Here is a 20,248-nt window from a genome sequence, read left to right on the forward strand (position 1 = left end):
CAACCATAGATGATAACTACTGAACGTCTTAATTAAAGTTTACAAAAAAGACATCATTTGCATCCGAAAATGAGATAAAATAACACCAATATTACAAAACAGAGCCCAAGTAACATTCCTAAAATTGTAGTAAGGACGGATCAGAATATTCCCATCAAAGTGAAAAGAGACGTACTTTTCTTCATATATGGGCTCGTCACCAAATTCTTCACCATCAAGTCACCATAAGATGATGAAGAATGTGTAATTCCAAATCTCAATCAAATTTGTTGTGACAAGGAAAGAACTTCATTTTCTTCCCGCAATTCAACATTTGCACACCTATATCAATTAAAACAATATTAGCGAATAATCTTAGCAGCTACATTCTTACCTTGAGTGGATATTCAGCACCTCAATATTGTCTCCTTTCACAACATCCTTCAATGAGATTAGACTTGGAACATGTGGAATTATTTCAACAAATTCGGAAGAAGTGCCGTGAATTCGAAAAACTTTGAAACCATGTTTCTCGGGTTCATAGTAGATAAGACAATTGCAGGAATGATATAACAATATGGCAGCACCCTCTTCAAAGTGTTTTACCGGCCAACATAAACCATAATGCCGCGAATCAGGTCTGCCCAAAGGACTGACAGGACGGACCACAATATCAATGTTGTAAACCTTAGTCCATGATTCTCCAATGCCATATTCATTCATATCCCACATTGCAACATCACGGAAAGGATATGTATCGCAAATGTAAAGTAATCCTCTTAATTTTCCCATGTGAATACGCTTGTTACAACGAAATCCATTATTATGATTTTGAAATACTGGAGGAGAAGGAAATGATTGCAACTTCTCAGTTTCTAAACAGAAACACAATATAGACATTTCTTGACCCTCAAATCCGATCCAATGAAGCGCACCATTAATACAAGTGGGATAACGGAGCCTCAAATCTGATCCAATAGAAATTTGAGGATCCACTTCAGCATTTCTCCATGATGGTGTTTCCAATTGTGTTTATCTCAAGGATCATACGATCAAACTGACCAAACCCGAAGTCATCAAGTAAATATCTCCTCCATATTCTTATCACCTTGTATTCATTAGTTTTAGGTTGGAAACCTAAGCCAACTTGTCCTAGCATATTTGGCACACTTACCATATCATGAGTGTTAAGAGTAGCTTCATGAAGTCTTATAAACTCGCCAGTAAGTGGGTTACAAATCAATAAAGGGTGTCCCTCAAATGGGCAACACAAACAAAGCATGCCATTGCAAGAATTCGCAACACCAAACTTATCATAATCTGGCTTGAAATCAAAATTAAGCCTTTGACTATCCCTGTTACTATTCTCTCCATTTTCTCCAAAACTAATCTCGAAGAGGAAGCTTAAATATAGGCGCAAGCTTGACATGATTGCTTCCAATCATGGTTCTTGACACTAGTCTACAGTCATCTATCCGAATCATGAGACAAACTTGTGATCGCTCAAAGTTCAATTTAGCAAAATGTGGTTCTGAAATAAGTGTTTTCCAAATCTTGCACACACATTTACAAATGAGAAGAGATTTAATGGGAAGATGAAGCAAAATGTGGGCAATGATGTGTGATGGAAGATTATCAAAGTAAGGATAAAGTTCATCAACTCTCCCTTTTGCTTTATTGCTTCTTAGGCTAGCCCTGGTAGGAGTTATTGAACCCTTTTTCCTTTTCATGGCTACACTGAATTGCAAAAATGAACATAAACTTTTTCCTTTTCATGGCTACACTGAATTGCAAAAATGAACATAAACAAAATAAGTAAATCAAAACAAACTAAAGAGTAAAGATGAATTTTAGATCAAATATTAGAGAGTCCTTAGGGTAAAAATGATAACTTATAAGGTCAAATGCAGTCTAAGAAATAAGCTACAAGCTACTGAAATAAGCTATAAGCTCGTGATAAAAAGACAATTACCAAACAAGTTTTTTTTTTTTTTTTTTGTCATACGAGCTTATAAACCATAGGCTATAAGCCAAAAAATGTGACTTACGAGATATAGCCAACAGGGGATTCATATATTTGATAAAGGAAAAGGTTCGTTTCTTTGAATTACACAGCAATGCTTATAAACCATAGGCTATAAGAATGAAATAATGTTGATTGTTGATAAAATGAGTACTTTACCTTGGATCGGAGAACTTGAATAACCGAGAGAGTAAAAGTAAAATACTAACAACGATTAGAAAAGAAGAGGAGAATTGTTGTTGACACATATGCATTGGCCGAGAAACACGAGTAATTTACTGAAATGTCCCTCGGCAGTTAACTGCCGAATTATGGAACTGGCTGCAGTTAACTACCGAGGAAATCTTCGACAGTAAACTACCGAGGAAAACTGAAAACTTCGGCAATTAACTGCCGAGGAAACCTCAAACTTTTTTTTTTTTTTTGACAAAAACCATAAATTGTCATTAATAATATTTATTGATTTTGAATGTTTCAATTATTATTTTGTATGTTTCAAACAATTGCAGTATTATACTTATATATATATATATATATATATATATATATATATATATATAAGATTATCATTTAAATCTTGACCAAAAAAATAAAGAGCATTTAAGTCCTCAAAAAACATTTCAATAAGTGTAAAAATTAAGCATTTGAATATTGTTTTGTAAATTACTTAAATAAATAAAAAAATCGTTGTGCACAATTATTTTAACGATTTTTTTATTTTTATTTTTATTTAAGTAATGTGCAAAACAATATGCAAATGCTTAATTTTTACACTGATTTAAATGTTATTTTTATTAACATATATACGCATAAATATAATATGGCAATTGTTTGAAACGTACTAAAATAATTATTGAAACATTCAAAATCAATAAATATTATTAATGACAATTTATGGTTTTTGTCACAAAAAAAAAAAAAAAACAGGTTTGAGGTTTCCTCGGCAATTAACTGCCGAAGTTTTCAGTTTTCCTCGGAAGTTTACTGCCGAAGTTTTCCTCGATAGTTAACTGCAGCCTGTTCCATAATTCGGCAGTTAACTGCCGAAGGGCATTTGGGTAAATTACTCGTGTGACACAGCCTTATGCAATGTGTCAACAACAATTCTCAAAGAAGAGTGAGAGATGGATAAGATCTGGATGGTAAAAATGACAGTGGGGCGTTCCTGAAAACAATTAAGAGGTCTTTAGAGCATCCACATGGAGACAATTACATTTGAGGTCTTAAACGGGTCTCACATGGACACATCATTTTTTATTTTTTTTTAATAATACTCCCTCCGAACACATCATGGAGACAATCTCATTTTTAAATTTTATAAGAAACATTTGACTTTTTAGGTTCATTGTTTAAGTACATCACTTAAACAATGAACCTAAAAAGTCAAATGTTTCTTATAATAAGGACCGGAGGGAGTAGTACCTAAGACCAAGTGCAATGGGACAATTGAAAGCCAATGTTGAACCATAGGAAGACGGTATTGAAAATGAGAGAAAAATGATGTGGAGGAGAGAGGAGTTGAATGAGTTCAACATTGTTGAACTTGGAGAGAGAAATATTTTGTGGAAAAAGTGGGTGACACGTGTAATCTTCTGATTGGTTGCCTGAATTTTTATCATCTTAATAATTTGAATTTAATTATTTCATTGTCAAATAATTTTTTATAATTTTTTTTACCAAAATTTATGATTTTTTTGTCTATAAATAGGGACATGGTTCATTTGATTTGGACACAAAAAAACCAAGTTTTTCACTATCTTAATCTTGTTATTATCTTTCTATTAACTTTTCTTTTGAAGTTTTAATCTTTTTTTGAGTGAAAATAAATTATTTAAATAAATTTTGTTTTTCCAAAAAAACAAAAAAAAAAAAAATTGTCAAGTGTTTATTATTTTAATTTAATTATAATCGATAATTGTAATTTTATGTATAAAAAAACAAAAATATAAAATTAAATTAAGAATATGAAATAAAAAGTTGTGCGGTAGAGTGTTGAAAGAAAAACCATTGGAGAGGGTAAAAGTTGAATGAATGTTGAATAAGAAAGAGAAAATGATATGGAGTGTTGGAAATTGAAAAAGTTGATGTCGAATGTTTTTCACCATTGTAGATGATCTAATAGGTACTCAATTACTCTAGTAAAAATCATCTATCAAAAAGTCTAAATGGATCCCACCAATAACAAAAACAACTCAAATAATGATTATTTTATTGAAAAATGGTGTGGGGTCCACTTAAGATTGAGGGTCTTAAGAGATCCCCAATTTTTTTCCTCACAATGGGAGTACCTATTAGATACTGGATCTTAAATGGTAAAAACTTTACCAATGTGGATGCTCTTATGGCTGTTTGGGTGCACCTCTAATTTACTGTTTTATCTTTATAAAAAATATTGTTCATAAAAACTTTCGCTGTCCGATTATTGTTATAAGCAAAACTTTAAATTTTAAATTCATTTAATTAATGATGAATATTGTCTTTATTGTAGACCACATACATTATTTGATGAATGAATTTAAAACGTTGAGTTTTGCCTATAATAGTGATCGGAGAGTGTAGTTTTTTAACATGAGAAATGATATTTGTACAATCATTTTTTGATAATTTTTGGAACAAACCTCTTTTATACTCACATGTGTTTTTATTCTCTCATTCTTTTTCTCTCTATTCTTTTTACCTATAAGAGAGAAAAAGTAGTTATTACAAAAGTTATTTAAAATTGATTGTACAAATATTAATATTTTTTCTTTTAGCAAACAAATATCACTCCTCTTAAAGAGTGAATCCATGACACTCAATTCAATATAAAAGAGTGAATATTTCTCATAATTTTTTGAGAACTCAATTCAATCACCGATAAAAATAAAACTTAAATTAATTTCTGAAATTTTCATATTAGATTAAAATGGGTCCTTTAATTGTAATTATAATGAATGAATTGGGAACTAATTTGTAATAAATATGAAAATGTCAATGACTAATATTACATTTTATTTATAATTCAATTATTTAATATTGCCAAAAATAGATAATTATGAATGAATAGATAAATTATCGTTACAATTTAATAATATGTGATATGAAGTTTTTATTGTGACCCCCCTTTTTTTTTTGACGGTCAGGGTTCGAATTCCAACCTTACATATATTATGCATTGTCCCTACTAACTGAGTTAAGGTCACGACGACTATTTTGACACATTTAAACGCGTAAATGGGGTGTTGTGTTATTGATAGTTTAAAGTTTTTATTTTTATTTTGACCGTTTTTTTTAGAACATAACCGTTTTAATATTTGATTAATGACAATAGTGATATACGATTACATTTTTTGTAACCGAAAGTTTGAATAATTCAAATGAATTCAATTTTCTTTTAAATAATAAAAAAATCTTGAATTACAATTATTTGATCAAAGTTTGCTACATTTGTCTTTGTTTCTGCTGACAAAACATGGCTCAAAATGGAGGTGGTGATGACAACAAAACGGCCAATGAAGGCGGTGGTAAAAATGCAGGTGGTGGCTCAAAAGTAGAGGAAGTGAAGCCAGCACCACAGCCAGTGAAAGAGCAATTACCTGGAATTCAGTATTGCATTAACAGTCCACCTCCATGGCGTTAGTACACCTATCTTAATGTATTTTTGAAAAAATTATGACATGTTGATGAAAAATTGATTAACTAATTTTTGCTTAAGAGTGTACTGGTTCACAATTTGAATCAATCTTTGATCATAATGCAGGTCAAGCAGTGATATTGGGATTTCAGCATTACCTTCTAACTCTTGGCATTACAGTTCTGATTCCAACTATAATTGTTCCTCAAATGGGTGGAGGAGATGTGAGAAATATTTCTGATCAATTTGTATTTGCTTTTAATTTTAAGCAACTTTTATAATAGTATTAATGAACAAAATGGTTTGATTCAATGTAGGCTGAGAAGACTAGGGTGATACAGACACTTCTATTTGTGTCTGGACTAAGCACATTTTTTCAATCTTTGTTCGGAACTCGATTGCCAATTGTAATTGTTGGTTCATACAGTTACATAATACCTATAATTTCTATTGTTCAGGCTAGCAGATATAATGCATATACAGATCCTTATGAGGTAAATCAAACTATTTTTTATGCTTCTGTTTTTTTCGTACATGTTATAAATGGAAAATGTTTCACTCTTTAGCGTTTTCATTTTGCTGACTTTGTCTACATGTTTGTTTGAATTTCCTAGAGGTTTACTATGACAATGAGAGGGATTCAAGGTGCTTTGATCATAAGTTCAAGTTTCCAAATGGCTATTGGATTTTTTGGTTTTTGGAGAAATGCTGTCAGGTTAGTATCTGTAACTTCTTTTGTTTCGATTTTTATGTAAATCTTTGATTTGTTATCTTATATGTTCATTGATTCATTCACAGGTTCCTTAGTCCACTTTCTGTAGTTCCATATGTAACATTCGCTGGACTTGGTCTCTATCAACTTGGTTTTCCAATGGTGAAGAATTGAGGATTAAAGAATACAACCCTTTTGATTTTTTGCTTCTTAACTTCTCTATTTATGATTTGAAAATTAATTTTGCAGCTTGCGAAATGTGTTGAAATTGGACTTCCTGCATTAATTGTTATGGTTTTCATCTCACAGGCAAGTAGTTACTTCTGTGGTATAGCAAATAGTATGTTGCAAAAGGTTTGAATGTATAAATTGTAAAATAGAATAATGGGAAACCAAATCTGTTTAACTAGTATGGCCTAGTGCATGTTTGATGGTTTTCTGTGTGCTTCTTCCTGCAGTATCTTCATCGATATATTCCCGCCGTGAAGTCTATAAATGACCGATTTGCAGTGCTATTTACTGTCACAGTTATATGGTTATTTGCACAGCTTCTAACTTCTTCCACTGCATATAACCACAAGTCAGAAAGTACACAGACCAGTTGCCGAACTGATCGCGCTGGAATCCTTACCACCGCTCCATGGTATGTTTAAGTTGCATGATAGTTTCCTTAACTGATGATTATTTACATAAATGCCAACAAAGAATAATTATTTTTCTACTGAACTTTATTCTTTGAACATGAAGGTGAACATGGTTAAGGAAATTGGTGAGATTTTTAGATAAAAAGTGTTTCCATTTATGTAGGGTGTATTTTCCTTACCCTTTCCAATGGGGAAGTCCTACTTTCAATGTTTTGGAAGCTTTTGCTATGATGGCTGCTTCTTTAGTTTCTCTTTTTGAGGTAAGCACTTAAAGCCTTAGAAAAATTAATTAGAATTTCATGCCTTTTAGTCATTATATTACTGAGGTGAACAATCTTGTTTTACTTGCAGTACACTGGTACATCCTATGCTGCTGCAAGATATGGAAGTGCCACGCCGGTGCCGCCTTCTATTATCAGCCGCGGAGCTGGTTGGGTGGTATGATTTAATATCTTGTATTAAGAGATTTAAGTACTTAGTTATTAGCTAGTTACCAATGTGCTTTCTATATAAGTTGCGTACTATTTTACTTTTTAACACTTTTGCATAAAATGAAACTTGTGATATATAAATTTATTAGTGTCATTCTTGTTTTGATTTTAGGGAGTAGGTGCTTTGTTTAGTGGCATGTTTGGTTGTGTAACTGGAACTACAGCATCAGTGTAAGTTCAGCCTAATTCCTTGTGTTTTTTTTCTTGAATGCATGGTAGATGTTTGTTAGCTTGTGATCTGTTAAAGGGCATTTCTTAATTCCTTTCTGCTTTACTCTTTTTTTCAGGGAAAATGCTGGTTTACTAGCATTAACAAAAGTAGGAAGCAGAAGAGTAATTCAAATATCAGCCGGCTTTATGATTTTCTTCTCTGTATTTGGTACTGTCTTGACCAATATTTTTTGTACTAATTTCATAATTTCAGCATCTTGGCATTGGTAGTTTACTAGGAATAACTACCCATAAAGCACGGACACAAACACGCACATGAGATACACGCAGACACCAGGAATAACCAATGCTATGTCTCATGTTTGATACTTGTTATTTCCCCTTGAAACAGGAAAGTTTGGAGCATTTTTTGCTTCTGTTCCTTTACCAATCATAGCAGCATTATATTGTATATTATTCGGCTATGTGTGTAAGTTCATTCATTCATGCTATTAATAATAATCTATGTGCTGTTGTGGTTTTTTTCTAAATACATATTAGAACTTAACAATATTTGTTAATTTGGAACTATGTAGCTTCTGCTGGTCTTGGTTTTATCCAGTTCTGTAACCTCAACAGTTTCAGAACCAAATTTGTGCTAGGCTTCTCATTCTTCTTAGGAATCTCCCTACCAAAATATTTCTCACAATATTTTCATGTAAAGCATGAACAAGAAAGCCCTAGATGGGTAAGCTATATATTTCTGAACTCAAAAATAGAAACTCATCATGGAAATTTCATTTTATTATTAATGATTGTTGATCAATTTGAATGCAGTTATACGATATTATAAGTGTGATCTTCATGTCACATATAACGGTTGCTGCATTGGTTGCATTAATTTTGGATCTCACACTTACTCGCGAAGATGATGCAGCTAAAAATGACAGTGGTTTAAAATGGTGGGAGAAGTTTACTTTGTATAATGGAGATGTTAGGAATGATGAATTCTATTCTTTGCCTTGCAGACTCAATGAGCTTTTCCCAGCCCTTTAATTATATCTTCAACTCAACTCATTTTTCATTGTCAAAAAAGTTTGTCTTTTGTAATTTTGGTAACATGGTTTTATTGGATATGTTTGCAAGTAATGCATAACGACATTTTTCTTTTAATATATGTACCCTGCGCTCAACATTTTTGCGAGGGTTGGTAAAATGACAGAATTTGAGTTCCATTTTTACAAATATTCATTTAGGAGATAGTCTAACTTGGCGTGAAAAAAATTAAACATTTGAGGATTAATTACATAGCAAGCCTTAAGAGTCTTTGATATAAGGATATATTCAGGTCAAATACTTTAATTACATTGAGTTAAAAGAGGACTTAAATTTTTGTGAGGATTTTTAGTGCAATATAGAATAGAGAATTATTTTGATCTTGAAGGTGGAAAGAATAAAATATTTTAAAATAGAGTATCAGTTTAAAATAAAATTACTATTTAGTACTAATCAAAACTCACTAATTTTTAATTTTTAACCCGGAAACTCAAGAAGTTAACAAGGGGATAAGAAACTCAATAAGTACCGACCAAAACTAACTACTTTGCTATTGCCTATTTGCTATTTAAGAATTTCATTCCATAACATTTTGAAATCACTTATATTAGTTACCACTGTTGGTGAAAAGTAAATTGTTGGAAAAGAGAAATTCTGCAGAGATCTATGAAGCAGAAACATCTGACATGATTGTTAATAATTTGAGAAAATCACACATAGTTCAGTGTAATTATATTTGTCGGTGTCTGACACAACACTCTTATATAAAGATGAATTCATGGTTGGTCTTTTATATGGTTGTATATGAAGGTTTGGCATAAATAGTACCTTAGATAAGAAGTAATAGGTGGTGATATACATGTACAAGTAATTTGTGATGATGGATAAGAAGTCTAATCAGCATATCAAAACTGAGGTACAGGGTGATATGATCACATGGATTTGTAACCAGAGAAATGAGATTTGAACAACCATTTTTGATAATTTTTGTGACAATTTTATCTTTCATATTTATATTATCTTTTTACTTTATTTTTTTATTGTTTTGGTTTTTGTGTCAATACCTCATTTTCTTTGTAAAATTTTGATTGTTATAAAAGTTGTCACATATATGAATGTTCAAATAACACTACTCTTGTAAATTATATGTATGTAGTTATGTGCAATGAACATGTGTTCCTGGTTACAAATTCCTTTTTCAGAATTCAACCACTATTTTGTATTATCCCTTGTTTCATTTTTGAAATTGAGTAACTTTTTCTTCTTCTTCTTCTTATCAATTAAGTGACAATTTGAAACACAATTTCATGCCATAAGAGACCCTACCAACCTAAACTAATAGAAGAGAGTCGTATATGATAAATACTTATAATTTTGTATATTCATTTGAAAATCAGTAACAAATAATTTTTTTAGTCAAAAAATCAGTAGCAAAATATTATTGGTTCTTTTTTTAAGGAAGCAAAATAATATTGCTTATAACAATCATAATCTCCTTGTCAAAAAAAAAATCGTAATCTTCGTTCAAAATAAAAATCATAATCTGTTACACAATATTGGTTATTTTAACAATAATACACAAATGATTTTTTTTCTACAGAGAAAAAAAAACCTAGTTTACCGTTTTACCATATTGATGAAGCTTCATTTCTTTTTTCCTTCTTTCTATTACACCCCTAACAACAGCTTATTACTCATTTTTTCTTATTCTTGTAACTTTTATTATTCATATTTTTTTTAAAGAGTTTTTATTTTTCATATTAATGGTGAAATATTATTTTGCAAAATAAATTATAATGACTTACAAATCAACTACCTTTGTGTGTGATTTGCTAAAACTACCTTTATTATTAGATGTAGGTGACTCTAATAGTGGATACTAGTTACGTAATACATATAAATTAAGTCCTTTTCTTTCCATATCATTGTTGAATTCTATGTAGTCGTAACTCGTAAATCATTATCATCTTCATCATTAGTGTGTTCTGTGGTCCTGAATCGAACAAGTAAATACATGTGCAATTAGTTCATTGCTTGGAAAATTGCTATTACCACTTTGAAGCTAGAGGAAACGTTTTTGGGGTGAAATCCTCAGAATTCATACCCACTAATAACTCTTGTTTCAGAAAGACGAGTAACAAAACAACTTAGATATCAGTTTTTTGAATTCTGCTCTTCACCCTGTACATTTTGCTCGCGTCCTGGAGCCATGTCAAAAATGTCCTTGCGCTAGTTAAGTCATGCAGCGTGACTTAACTCACGCACCTCACAAATCTTAAGTTTTTCACACGTTTTTGGACCTCATTAAGTGCTATATATATTATACCACCTATAAAAACCCTCACATACTTCCTCTTTTCCTCACATTTTCTCCTCCCACTCTCTCCCCCTCTTTCTCTTCTTCTTCTTTGCTTCTTTAGTTTCTAGGCTTTTTTATAACCCTTTAGGTAAATACCGGTGGCTTTTGGGGGAAATAGTGGTCCATTAAGTTAGGGAAAAAGACATCACCCCTTGAGATAAAATTAGGTTTGTTTCCTTTTACTCCTAAAATCTTTTTACCGTGGGTAAAAAGAAGCAATATGGGGGGGTACAAAAGGAACCAAATTTAAGTTTAATTCAAGGGGTCTTGGGTCTTGATGTCATTTTCCCCAACAGGACGAGTCACTATTTTCCCCAAGAACTATTGGCATATACCGAAGAGGGTAAAATATATGTATTATATATTGTAATGTTTGAATCATATTAATAAAATGAGAGTTATTTTTATTAATTTTGTTTTTTATTTGTATTTATTTTTCGCATTTATTTTTCACAATTTAAATTTTAATATGTAATCACATGTATGATTCAATAACACCAATTATTTTCCCCGTTAATACATATATTTTTTTAACAAAACATTATTAAAATTTAAATGGATACAGATCTCATCCTCAAAGTTAGCACAAAGGGTGTGGAAGAACTTGAACAATGCATGACTTCAAACAACTTCAATATCCGCCCTCACATATAGCAAGGGGTGTGAATAGGCTAGCTGAGTTAGGATTTGCAATGCCAAAAAACCTAAGTCTAGCATGCGGCATGTCATAGCTTATTTATTAGGTTTGAGTGTGATATTTTGAAAGTTTGATCTAGCATGCTAGTTTATTTAAAAGTTTATTTTATATGAACATCTTTAAATATGTAATGTGATATAAGTTTAAATAGACTATCAAATTAATAGATGAATAAGATAAAACTTTCTTTTAATATTTAACATGAATTTTAGAGAATTTGACTATATAATGTATCAAATTTCAATTCTAATTTATAATAATACATTTAATTTGCAAAAAATTAATATATAACTAATAAACTTTCATTCAAAAAAAAAAACTAATAAACTTAAATTATTGAAAAGGTTAACAAATTTTATAATTTGATTCAAAACACAAAACATAGTATAATATAGGTCAAATGCATTTAAAGGTTCTTTAAGTTTTTCGTTTTTTTCAAAGTGGTCCTTTAAGTTTCAAAAGTTCCAAACAAGTCCTTTAAGTTTCAAAAGTCTCAAAAAAGTCCTTTTAGTTTTTGAATCGTTTCAAACAAGTCTTTTTAGAGAATGATGGTGATGATTCAGATGATAGCAACAAAGAGCATTATCCACTATTTGCCATGCCTAAAAAGATGACTAATTTTAAGTGGGTGTTAGGAGCCAGATTTGGTACCAAAGATGAGTTCAAGGAATCAATTACCAACTATGTTATCTACATTATGACTTGTTTGAAACGATTCAAAAACTAAAATGACTTGTTTGGGACTTTTGAAACTTAAAGACCACTTTGGGAAAAACGAAAAACTTAAAGAACCTTTAGATGCATTTGATCTATAATATACTAATTAAATAGGGTTAAAATCACAGCTTTTGTAAAAGTAAGGAGTCAGAAGTGCATTTAAGCCTTTTCTATAGTGAAAATCACGTTGGTTAAATTTATTTTCCAGTGATGCTTATAAAATCAAATAATAAATTAAAGATAAAGTATTTTCACTTATAGTACTAATTACGTTGCATAATTCTATACTTTCTTTCTGCATATTACAGCAGAGTACTCCTTATTTTAGGGGTCAGATGTATGTATACATTTGAAAAATATATGTATACATGTAAAGTGTAAACTATTATTTTCCACCGCAAATTTATATTATAATATTAATTCTTATAAAGATGTCAAACGTCTATATTTTCTTCTAGAATTTCTTTGGTTGAGGAGGATTGAAGGGTGGAAATATAGTTTCAGTTAAATTGACACAATTTAGTTTTTCAAATACGCAAAACATTAATTCCACGACATCATGACACTGATATGCACCTCTAGAAGATAAGAATTATTCAGTTTAGTGGAAATTTGAAAACAATTTTTGTCATTGATCAAGACTAATGGACGGGGACTGGGCCAAATTAACGACTTCAAAATTCATAATCGGATAAGCACTTATGAGGCAACTAGAACAGTAAAAATGTTATTTTATACAATGACGTTGATTTGTGCTTGCAATATCACCTCCTATTTTATACTATTGATGTCATAATCCTAAACATATAGTGTTTGCCAACATTTTAACCATAATTTCAGCAGCCGACTTGTCTCATGCTATACTAAATTAATAATTAACTACAATTCCTATGTGACAAGATACAACTAAATGATTATGTGAGAAAGTATTTTTAATGAGATATCTTCGACGTGCAACTGTAATGACAAATTCTTCAAATCATTTTATGATTATATATCAAGAAAAATTTAAAAATGACATAAAACTCTCTTTCACGATATTTAACTCTGTTATATTTTTATGACTATATTTAAACGTAGAACCTAAAGCAGTCTATTTGTATGGTCTTTAAACTTAGTTTACATAAAACTTTAAAAATCAACAAAATAAAATAAGAAACAAAATTTTAGGAGTAAATCAATTCTCCCTCTAAAATTGTGAGGTTACTCATTTATCCTTCTCAGTTTTGCAAATAGTAAAAAATTAACATGATTTTGAATGACGTTAAACAATTTAGAGTCTTTTGCTAATGCGTAAGGATCAATTTGACATAAGTGATATGATTTAAGAATTAATTTGTTAATAAGTGATTAATTTGATAGTAAGTTATTGTAATTTCCCTCATTGAGATGTATCTCTCATTATCGAAAATAAATATAAAATTTTGATGAAAAACTCCACTTGTGCTAGTAAAGAAAAAAGGTGTAATTTGCTTGTAAACTAAGGTGACCTTTGAGTTAACAGAAAAGTCTAACTTGCCAAAAAGATGGGAAGAGGAAATTATATACCGTGGCTCTTGTATGGTTGTCCAACATGTAATTATTCCTAATAATTTAATAAATTATCTTCAGATTTCTTTCATCACCCACTAGTCACTGTAACAAAAAGAAAACCACTAGTCCCTACATATAGTAAATTAAATTGCTACAAGGACTTAGGGAAAAGAATTAGAAATAAAGGGTTCTAGAAACTTATATTAAAAAAAGGTTCTAGAAACAGACTTTTTAATTTAATCGCCAAAACATCACCTTCTTACATGTTTATTTATCGATTATCACTTAGTTTTGTTGTTAGGAGGGGTCCAGTATCAACTAATTACGTAGTAACCCAAAGTCAAATTTGTAAGCAGTTCATATTTCATAATCACTGTTTAGCAGTGTAAACCACTATTCAGTTTTGGCCTAAAGTACCATTCCGGCTTTGAGTATTGTAATTATTAAATCTAACTTCATGATTAACGATGCAAAAGCCTTGTTCGTGAATTTTGAGGATATAACTCTAGCAAACAAGACACAATAAACTTGTAAATGTTGAAGTTCAAGTGTAAATGGGATCGGAGCTAGGGGACCCTTGGTTGGGTTTAAACGTTTGATTTCTTGGACATCTAGAGTTAGTGGTGCAAAAAAAAGGGTATAAAATAGAAAATGCATAGAGATGTGGGAACTTTTTTCAGTTTAAGGATTTAATTGAACCTTTGTTCGTGAATTCTATTGGATTTAATGGATAGAGAGCATGTGTTCGAGTATATATGGTTAATCTCACATTGATTACCATGAATGAGTTTAATGTTATATATAAAATACGCAACTCATTTGATCTAATGGTTTCGGATTGGTAGTTTTCTAAATCATCTCTTGGTGCTCTCCCCCATTACACTTATATTACATTTCCTATGTTTCTTGTGGTTAATGATGAAATGAATTATCTTTCTCTTAAAAAAATAAAAAAAACTTAAATGTCTATAAATTTGGATTGAAACTTTACATTAGCCAATTACACTTAATTATAGTAACAAAAATATTACTACAAGAATTCGTATCAAAGCTGTGATCACTCGGATTTCCATCTTTCTAAATCACAATCAAAATTGATCAAATTAAGCTAATATGGACTGCATATATACAGCAATTTTAAGTATTATACGGAAAGCTTTGCATGAAGACATATATGTCACTTTCCATTTTCTCCAAATGTCTTTCTTTATTTCGCGAATCGAAAATGTAAACGGTGTATACCTGTCAATTATTTTTCCATCCAACAATGTTATATCTCTAGAAAAATAACATCAAGAATTCTTCAAGAATAAATAGCATCCAATCATAATGTACTATTTGCCACAATTCAAGGAAGTGTGGCAGAAAAATAGAAAGTGAATAAATAAATCATGCAATTAAAATTTGTCAGCTGTGTCTTGAAAGATTCTTGATGCTATTTTTTTAGAGAAATAACATTTTCCTTCTCCATAATACACTATGTATTCTTTACTCCCTCCGTCCCGAATTAGCTGAGCCATTTTTTTCTTTTCACACATATTAAGACAAATATATAAATGAAGGAGGGAGAAAAATGGTTTTAAGTGTTCTTGTTAAGTATTGGTGCATTCTCCACTATCATAAATGCAAAATGAAATATATTAAATTGGAAGTTGTGAAAGTAATATTAATTAGAGTTATAAAGGAAAAAAAGTAATTAATATTGTATTGAAAAATGAAATGACTCGGTTATTTTGGAACATTTTTTTTTATTGCAAACGACTCAGTTAGTGTGAGACGGATGGAGTAATATATAAGCGACAATTGTTTGTGCCTGATACGGATAGCATTAGACATATTTAATTGAATCGATCCATAGAATTAGAATTAGAATTAAATATGACAAATTGCTTCATTGTCAATTTCAACATCAGATCAATGCACTAGGCCTATGCATTTGGAGCGACTTGTGACTTGCATCCCAATCTTGGCATTGGTGGTATTAAGAGATATTTATATATCTTTCTTTCTAGAAGGAAGAAAGATAAGAAAGGTATTCTCAATAATGCATCACTTTGTTCCAAACAAAAATAGCTGTCTGGGCCATGTCATTACTGTTATGATTTTTTTATTGATTAAGTAAATACTATGATCATGTCGATATTTGCCTCCTGGGCTGAGACTGAGAGGCTGGATCACTTCTTTCAACAATTTTTCCTACATGCCATAAAATGTCGATACAAGATATATACTCCTTCGTTCTCAAATTAGGTATGGATCATGTAAATATGTTTGCTTGGGGGCACATATTAATTATTTTATAAATAATAAGTATTTATTAAACAAATTAAAATTTTCCGAATTAAATTGACATTTCCGATGTATAATTTATATATTTGGTATAATATGGTAACATTTTTCATTAGGTATCCGTATCTCTTTTGAGTTTTACAAAATTATTAGAAAAGTGTTTTACTTAGCAAAACATATTTATTAACTATAGTTAGTTGAATATTTAGATGATTGAAATGCATTACGCCTTCCGTAATTATAAGATTGTTTATTCGTTTACAACAATAATGTTTGTCCGTGAATATAAGAATCACTACAAATTTATATATGCGTTTATTATCCTTTTTTCAAACACACTCCTTATATAGTTTTAGGGGAAACATACTCCGTATATACAAATGATAGTTTAGTTATAGTCACACACATATCAAACAAGTTTTTTACTCGAACAGTTTTTTTAAATATCAGTGATTTTTTTTTATAATGTTCTTAAAAACAACTTAAATAAAACTACTATGTGTCATTCATTGAGAATCATCTTACTCATTTTTAGGATATTGGAGATACATACTCTAACTGAATGTGTCAAAGTTTCGCCATCACTTTTTTTTAAATTCACTCTCTTTTCCTGATCATTGAGTTTTATTCACTTCTACATGTACTAGTCATATATACTTGGTCATGCTCTTTATCCTTCTTAATTTGCTCCATCAAACTATTCGTAATCTATAACATCCCAAATCTTATGCACGCATGATGTATTTTTATATAGAAGCATGCATGCATGCATGATGTTAGTTCAAAGCCTAAACTTGTTTTTGGCAATAATTCAGAGCCTAAACGTAATCCATAATTAATATCAAAGTACCATTAATAACGATGGATAACCCAAAATATGGCAAGTTGATTTAAACCAAACTCTGTTCCATGTGCAATCGGATCCAGTTGTCTCTCAAATAACATACTCCATCCGTTTCTAAATATAAGCAAAATTGACTTTTTAGATTCATTCATTTAATAATGTATGTGATCCTTATTATGAACCACATACATCATTAAATAAATGAACCTAAAAAGTCAATTTTGTTTATATTTAGAAACGGAGGGAGTATAAATTTGTGCCCCAAATTAAAAAACTAAATCTTACACAATGTTTAATAAAAAATAGGTCAAATGCATTTAAAGTTCTTTTAAGTTTTGCATTTTTCCCAAAGTGGTCATTTAAGTTTCAAAAGTCTAAAAGTGGTCATTTAAGTTTCAAAAGTAAAAAACAAATCATTTTAGTTTTTGAATCGTTTCAAACAAGCTTTTTTAAAGGATGATGGTGATGATTCAAATGATAGCAACAAAGAGCATTATCCACCATTTATCATGCCTAAGAACATGACTAATTTTAAGTGAGTATTATGAGCCAGATTTGGTACTAAAGATGAGTTCAATGAAATAATTATCAATTATGCTATCTACAATAGGACTTGTTTGAAACAATTCAAAAACTAAAAGGACTTGTTTGAGACTTTTGAAATTTAAAGGACCGCTTTGAGAAAAACGAAAAACTTAAAGACCTTTATATGCATTTGACCCAAAAATTATCTCTTCTTCAACAAAAAAAAATGAAACTTGTCTCCCACCATGTCAGTAATATATATTATATAATATATAATATCCTAGTATCAACGGAGCTAAACTGGCATGGATAAACATATATATGTTTTATTTATCCTTTTAGTAACTCTCAATTTACAATTTTACAAATAATAACAAGGATTCACATACATTGAAAAGTATGTTTAACAAGCAAATAAAGCATCAAACAGTAGACAAAAAGCGAGATAAGGTAAAGCCAAGTACATTCCGAGTCAGCGGTATCTAGAATCGCTTATTGGATAAGTTTTTTCCCGCAAAAACAACAAACACAACACAACACAACACAACCAGTGCTTTTTTTCTTTAGTGGGACCCACACGTTTCCACTTTCTTTGTATAAAACCAATGTTAACCCCAATTTCATTTCTCATTCTCAAATCTCATAACAAACTTTTTCATCACAAACATGCTTTCCTCCATATCTCTTCCTTCTTCTCTCTACGCCGCCGGTAACTTCTCCGGCACGTCCGTCACTCCACCGTCGTGCCGCGTTAAATCAAAGCCGATAGTCATAACCTCCAGCGCTACAGCAACCGCGGAAGCTCGCTCTACATGGACAGAACAACAAAGACCTTCCTATCTTAACATGAACTCTTCTTCTCACTCTTCTCCAGCATCACTTTACCAGATTCTCGGTATATCAGCAGGTGCTTCCAATCAAGAAATAAAGGCGGCATACCGGCGACTTGCAAGAGTCTGCCATCCTGATGTTGCGGCAATTGATCGGAAAAACTCATCGGCGGATGATTTCATGAAGATTCACTCTGCATATTCCACGCTTTCGGATCCAGATAAACGTGCTAATTATGATCGGAGTCTTTTCCGGCAACAACTACGGCCGTTGTCAACGATGGTGTCTTCTGGATACTCAAGTCGAAAATGGGAAACGGATCAGTGTTGGTAGTAAATTGACTAACAGATGAGGGAAGTGCAGTTATTAACGAAGCATCATGCCTCAAGTGTAAATTATTAACTAATTACTAATTAGGGATAGTAACTACTATAGTAATTAGTTCTTTTCACTCAAACCAAACCATTAGTGATTAGTTAGCTTTCAGATTTTGTATATTACAAAGTAAAGTAGTAGTATCTGAAAAAGTGTATTCTGGGAAGTGTTTCCCCTACAATACAAGAGAAATTACTGACCAATTATTCTTCTAGTGTATCTTACTATAACAAAAATTAATCTGTCTGATCCAAGTTTTAAACATCATACATCAATTTTTGTTACGTTGATCTAATTTTCCCTTGTACGTAGAACCATAATTATTCTTCTAGTCTCTCTCTGCTATGAAGACAGAGAGCTAGCTCCTCACATAACTTCAAATTCGATCTTTTATGAAAGAACCAATCATCTTAACATAGAAACTCCAACGTAACTTGGTCTCATGAAACGGCTTCCTACCAATTGTTCAACAACAAATTGTTGATCTCTTCATTAAAGCTGTGCAACATGGATGCTTCTCTAGACTTCTTACCAAGCTTAGCTTGAGGAAGGGTGTGGAGGTATTTTAGAGACGTAAATAGTTAGTTAAGGTATATTATTTGTCTCTAGACTTCAATGTGTTGAATCCACAATTTTTAAAATAAGATTTTACTTTAAACCTTAACATTTCACTAAAGATAATAGTCTTTTGTGAGTATAACTGATTTGGTATGAACATTGCATAATGTGTTGATTGTGATTCGAACCACTCTAATTTAGTGATTAGACTATTTGATAAAAAAAAAAATAAAGATAACGTATTCTACTCACTCTCACTCACATTTTCAGCCTAATTTTATATATAATTTCTAGTTTCTATAAATCTTCTTCTAGATACTTTTTGCATTACAGCACAATACTCCTTTTTTTTAAGGGTCAATGCTCAAATGTATGGATGTACATCTACGTACTCGTACATCTAAACAATTATTTTCCTCCGCAAATTTCTATTTCATATTATAATATTAATAATACTTATAAAGATGTCAAACGTATATCTTCTTCTATAATTTCATTGGTTGAGGGATGGATTGTGGTGGAGATAAAATTTCAGTTAAATTGACACAATTTAGTTGTTCAAATTAAGACGCAAAACATTCCACCACAACGTGACGCTGAAATGCACCTCTGGCTCTAGAAGATAAGAATTATTCAGTGTAGTGGAATTTTAGAAACAACTTTTGTCATCGATCAAGACTAATGGACAGGGACTGGGGCAAATTAACGACTTCAAAATTCACAATTAGATAAGCACATACGAGGCAATTGGAACAGTAAAAATATTGTTTTATACAATGACGTTGATTTGTGCTATTGATATCACCTCTCCTATTGTATACTAATGATGTCACAATCCTAAACATATAGTTT

General features: G+C 31.0%; 2 protein-coding genes and 1 pseudogene across 2 annotated transcripts; 2 read left to right on the top strand and 1 right to left on the bottom strand.

Annotated features, from left to right (window-relative positions):
- Nucleotides 1–117: 117 nt before the first annotated feature.
- On the bottom strand, nucleotides 118–1,709 carry LOC11433979 (F-box protein At3g07870-like; annotated as a pseudogene).
- Nucleotides 1,710–5,453: 3,744 nt separating this feature from the next.
- Nucleotides 5,454–8,880, top strand: LOC11430962 (putative nucleobase-ascorbate transporter 10). The gene is made up of 14 exons (XM_003612126.3): nucleotides 5,454–5,616; nucleotides 5,742–5,839; nucleotides 5,933–6,109; nucleotides 6,230–6,330; nucleotides 6,414–6,489; nucleotides 6,577–6,636; nucleotides 6,786–6,970; nucleotides 7,135–7,231; nucleotides 7,323–7,409; nucleotides 7,575–7,633; nucleotides 7,750–7,841; nucleotides 8,025–8,102; nucleotides 8,209–8,360; nucleotides 8,450–8,880. The coding sequence occupies exons 1-14, from the start codon at nucleotides 5,454–5,456 to the stop codon at nucleotides 8,666–8,668; spliced, it is 1,644 nt and encodes a 547-aa protein (XP_003612174.1). The 3' UTR covers nucleotides 8,669–8,880.
- Nucleotides 8,881–18,252: 9,372 nt separating this feature from the next.
- On the top strand, nucleotides 18,253–19,107 carry LOC11430963 (chaperone protein dnaJ 11, chloroplastic). Its single transcript, XM_003612128.4, has one exon. The coding sequence runs from the start codon at nucleotides 18,299–18,301 to the stop codon at nucleotides 18,794–18,796; it is 498 nt and encodes a 165-aa protein (XP_003612176.1). The 5' UTR covers nucleotides 18,253–18,298; the 3' UTR covers nucleotides 18,797–19,107.
- Nucleotides 19,108–20,248: the final 1,141 nt, after the last annotated feature.

Source organism: Medicago truncatula, chromosome 5 (assembly GCF_003473485.1).
Source record: "Medicago truncatula cultivar Jemalong A17 chromosome 5, MtrunA17r5.0-ANR, whole genome shotgun sequence".
NCBI lineage: Eukaryota > Viridiplantae > Streptophyta > Magnoliopsida > Fabales > Fabaceae > Medicago > Medicago truncatula.

Excerpts from the sequence above, each read along its gene's own strand:
- LOC11430962 (XM_003612126.3), top strand. The coding sequence starts at position 5,454 with ATGGCTCAAAATGGAGGTGGTGATGACAACAAAACGGCCAATGAAGGC. Across the intron at positions 7,232-7,322 it reads CTTTAGTTTCTCTTTTTGAG|TACACTGGTACATCCTATGC; the intron begins GTAAGCACTTAA and ends TTTTACTTGCAG. Across the intron at positions 7,634-7,749 it reads ACTGGAACTACAGCATCAGT|GGAAAATGCTGGTTTACTAG; the intron begins GTAAGTTCAGCC and ends TCTTTTTTTCAG.
- LOC11430963 (XM_003612128.4), top strand. The coding sequence starts at position 18,299 with ATGCTTTCCTCCATATCTCTTCCTTCTTCTCTCTACGCCGCCGGTAAC.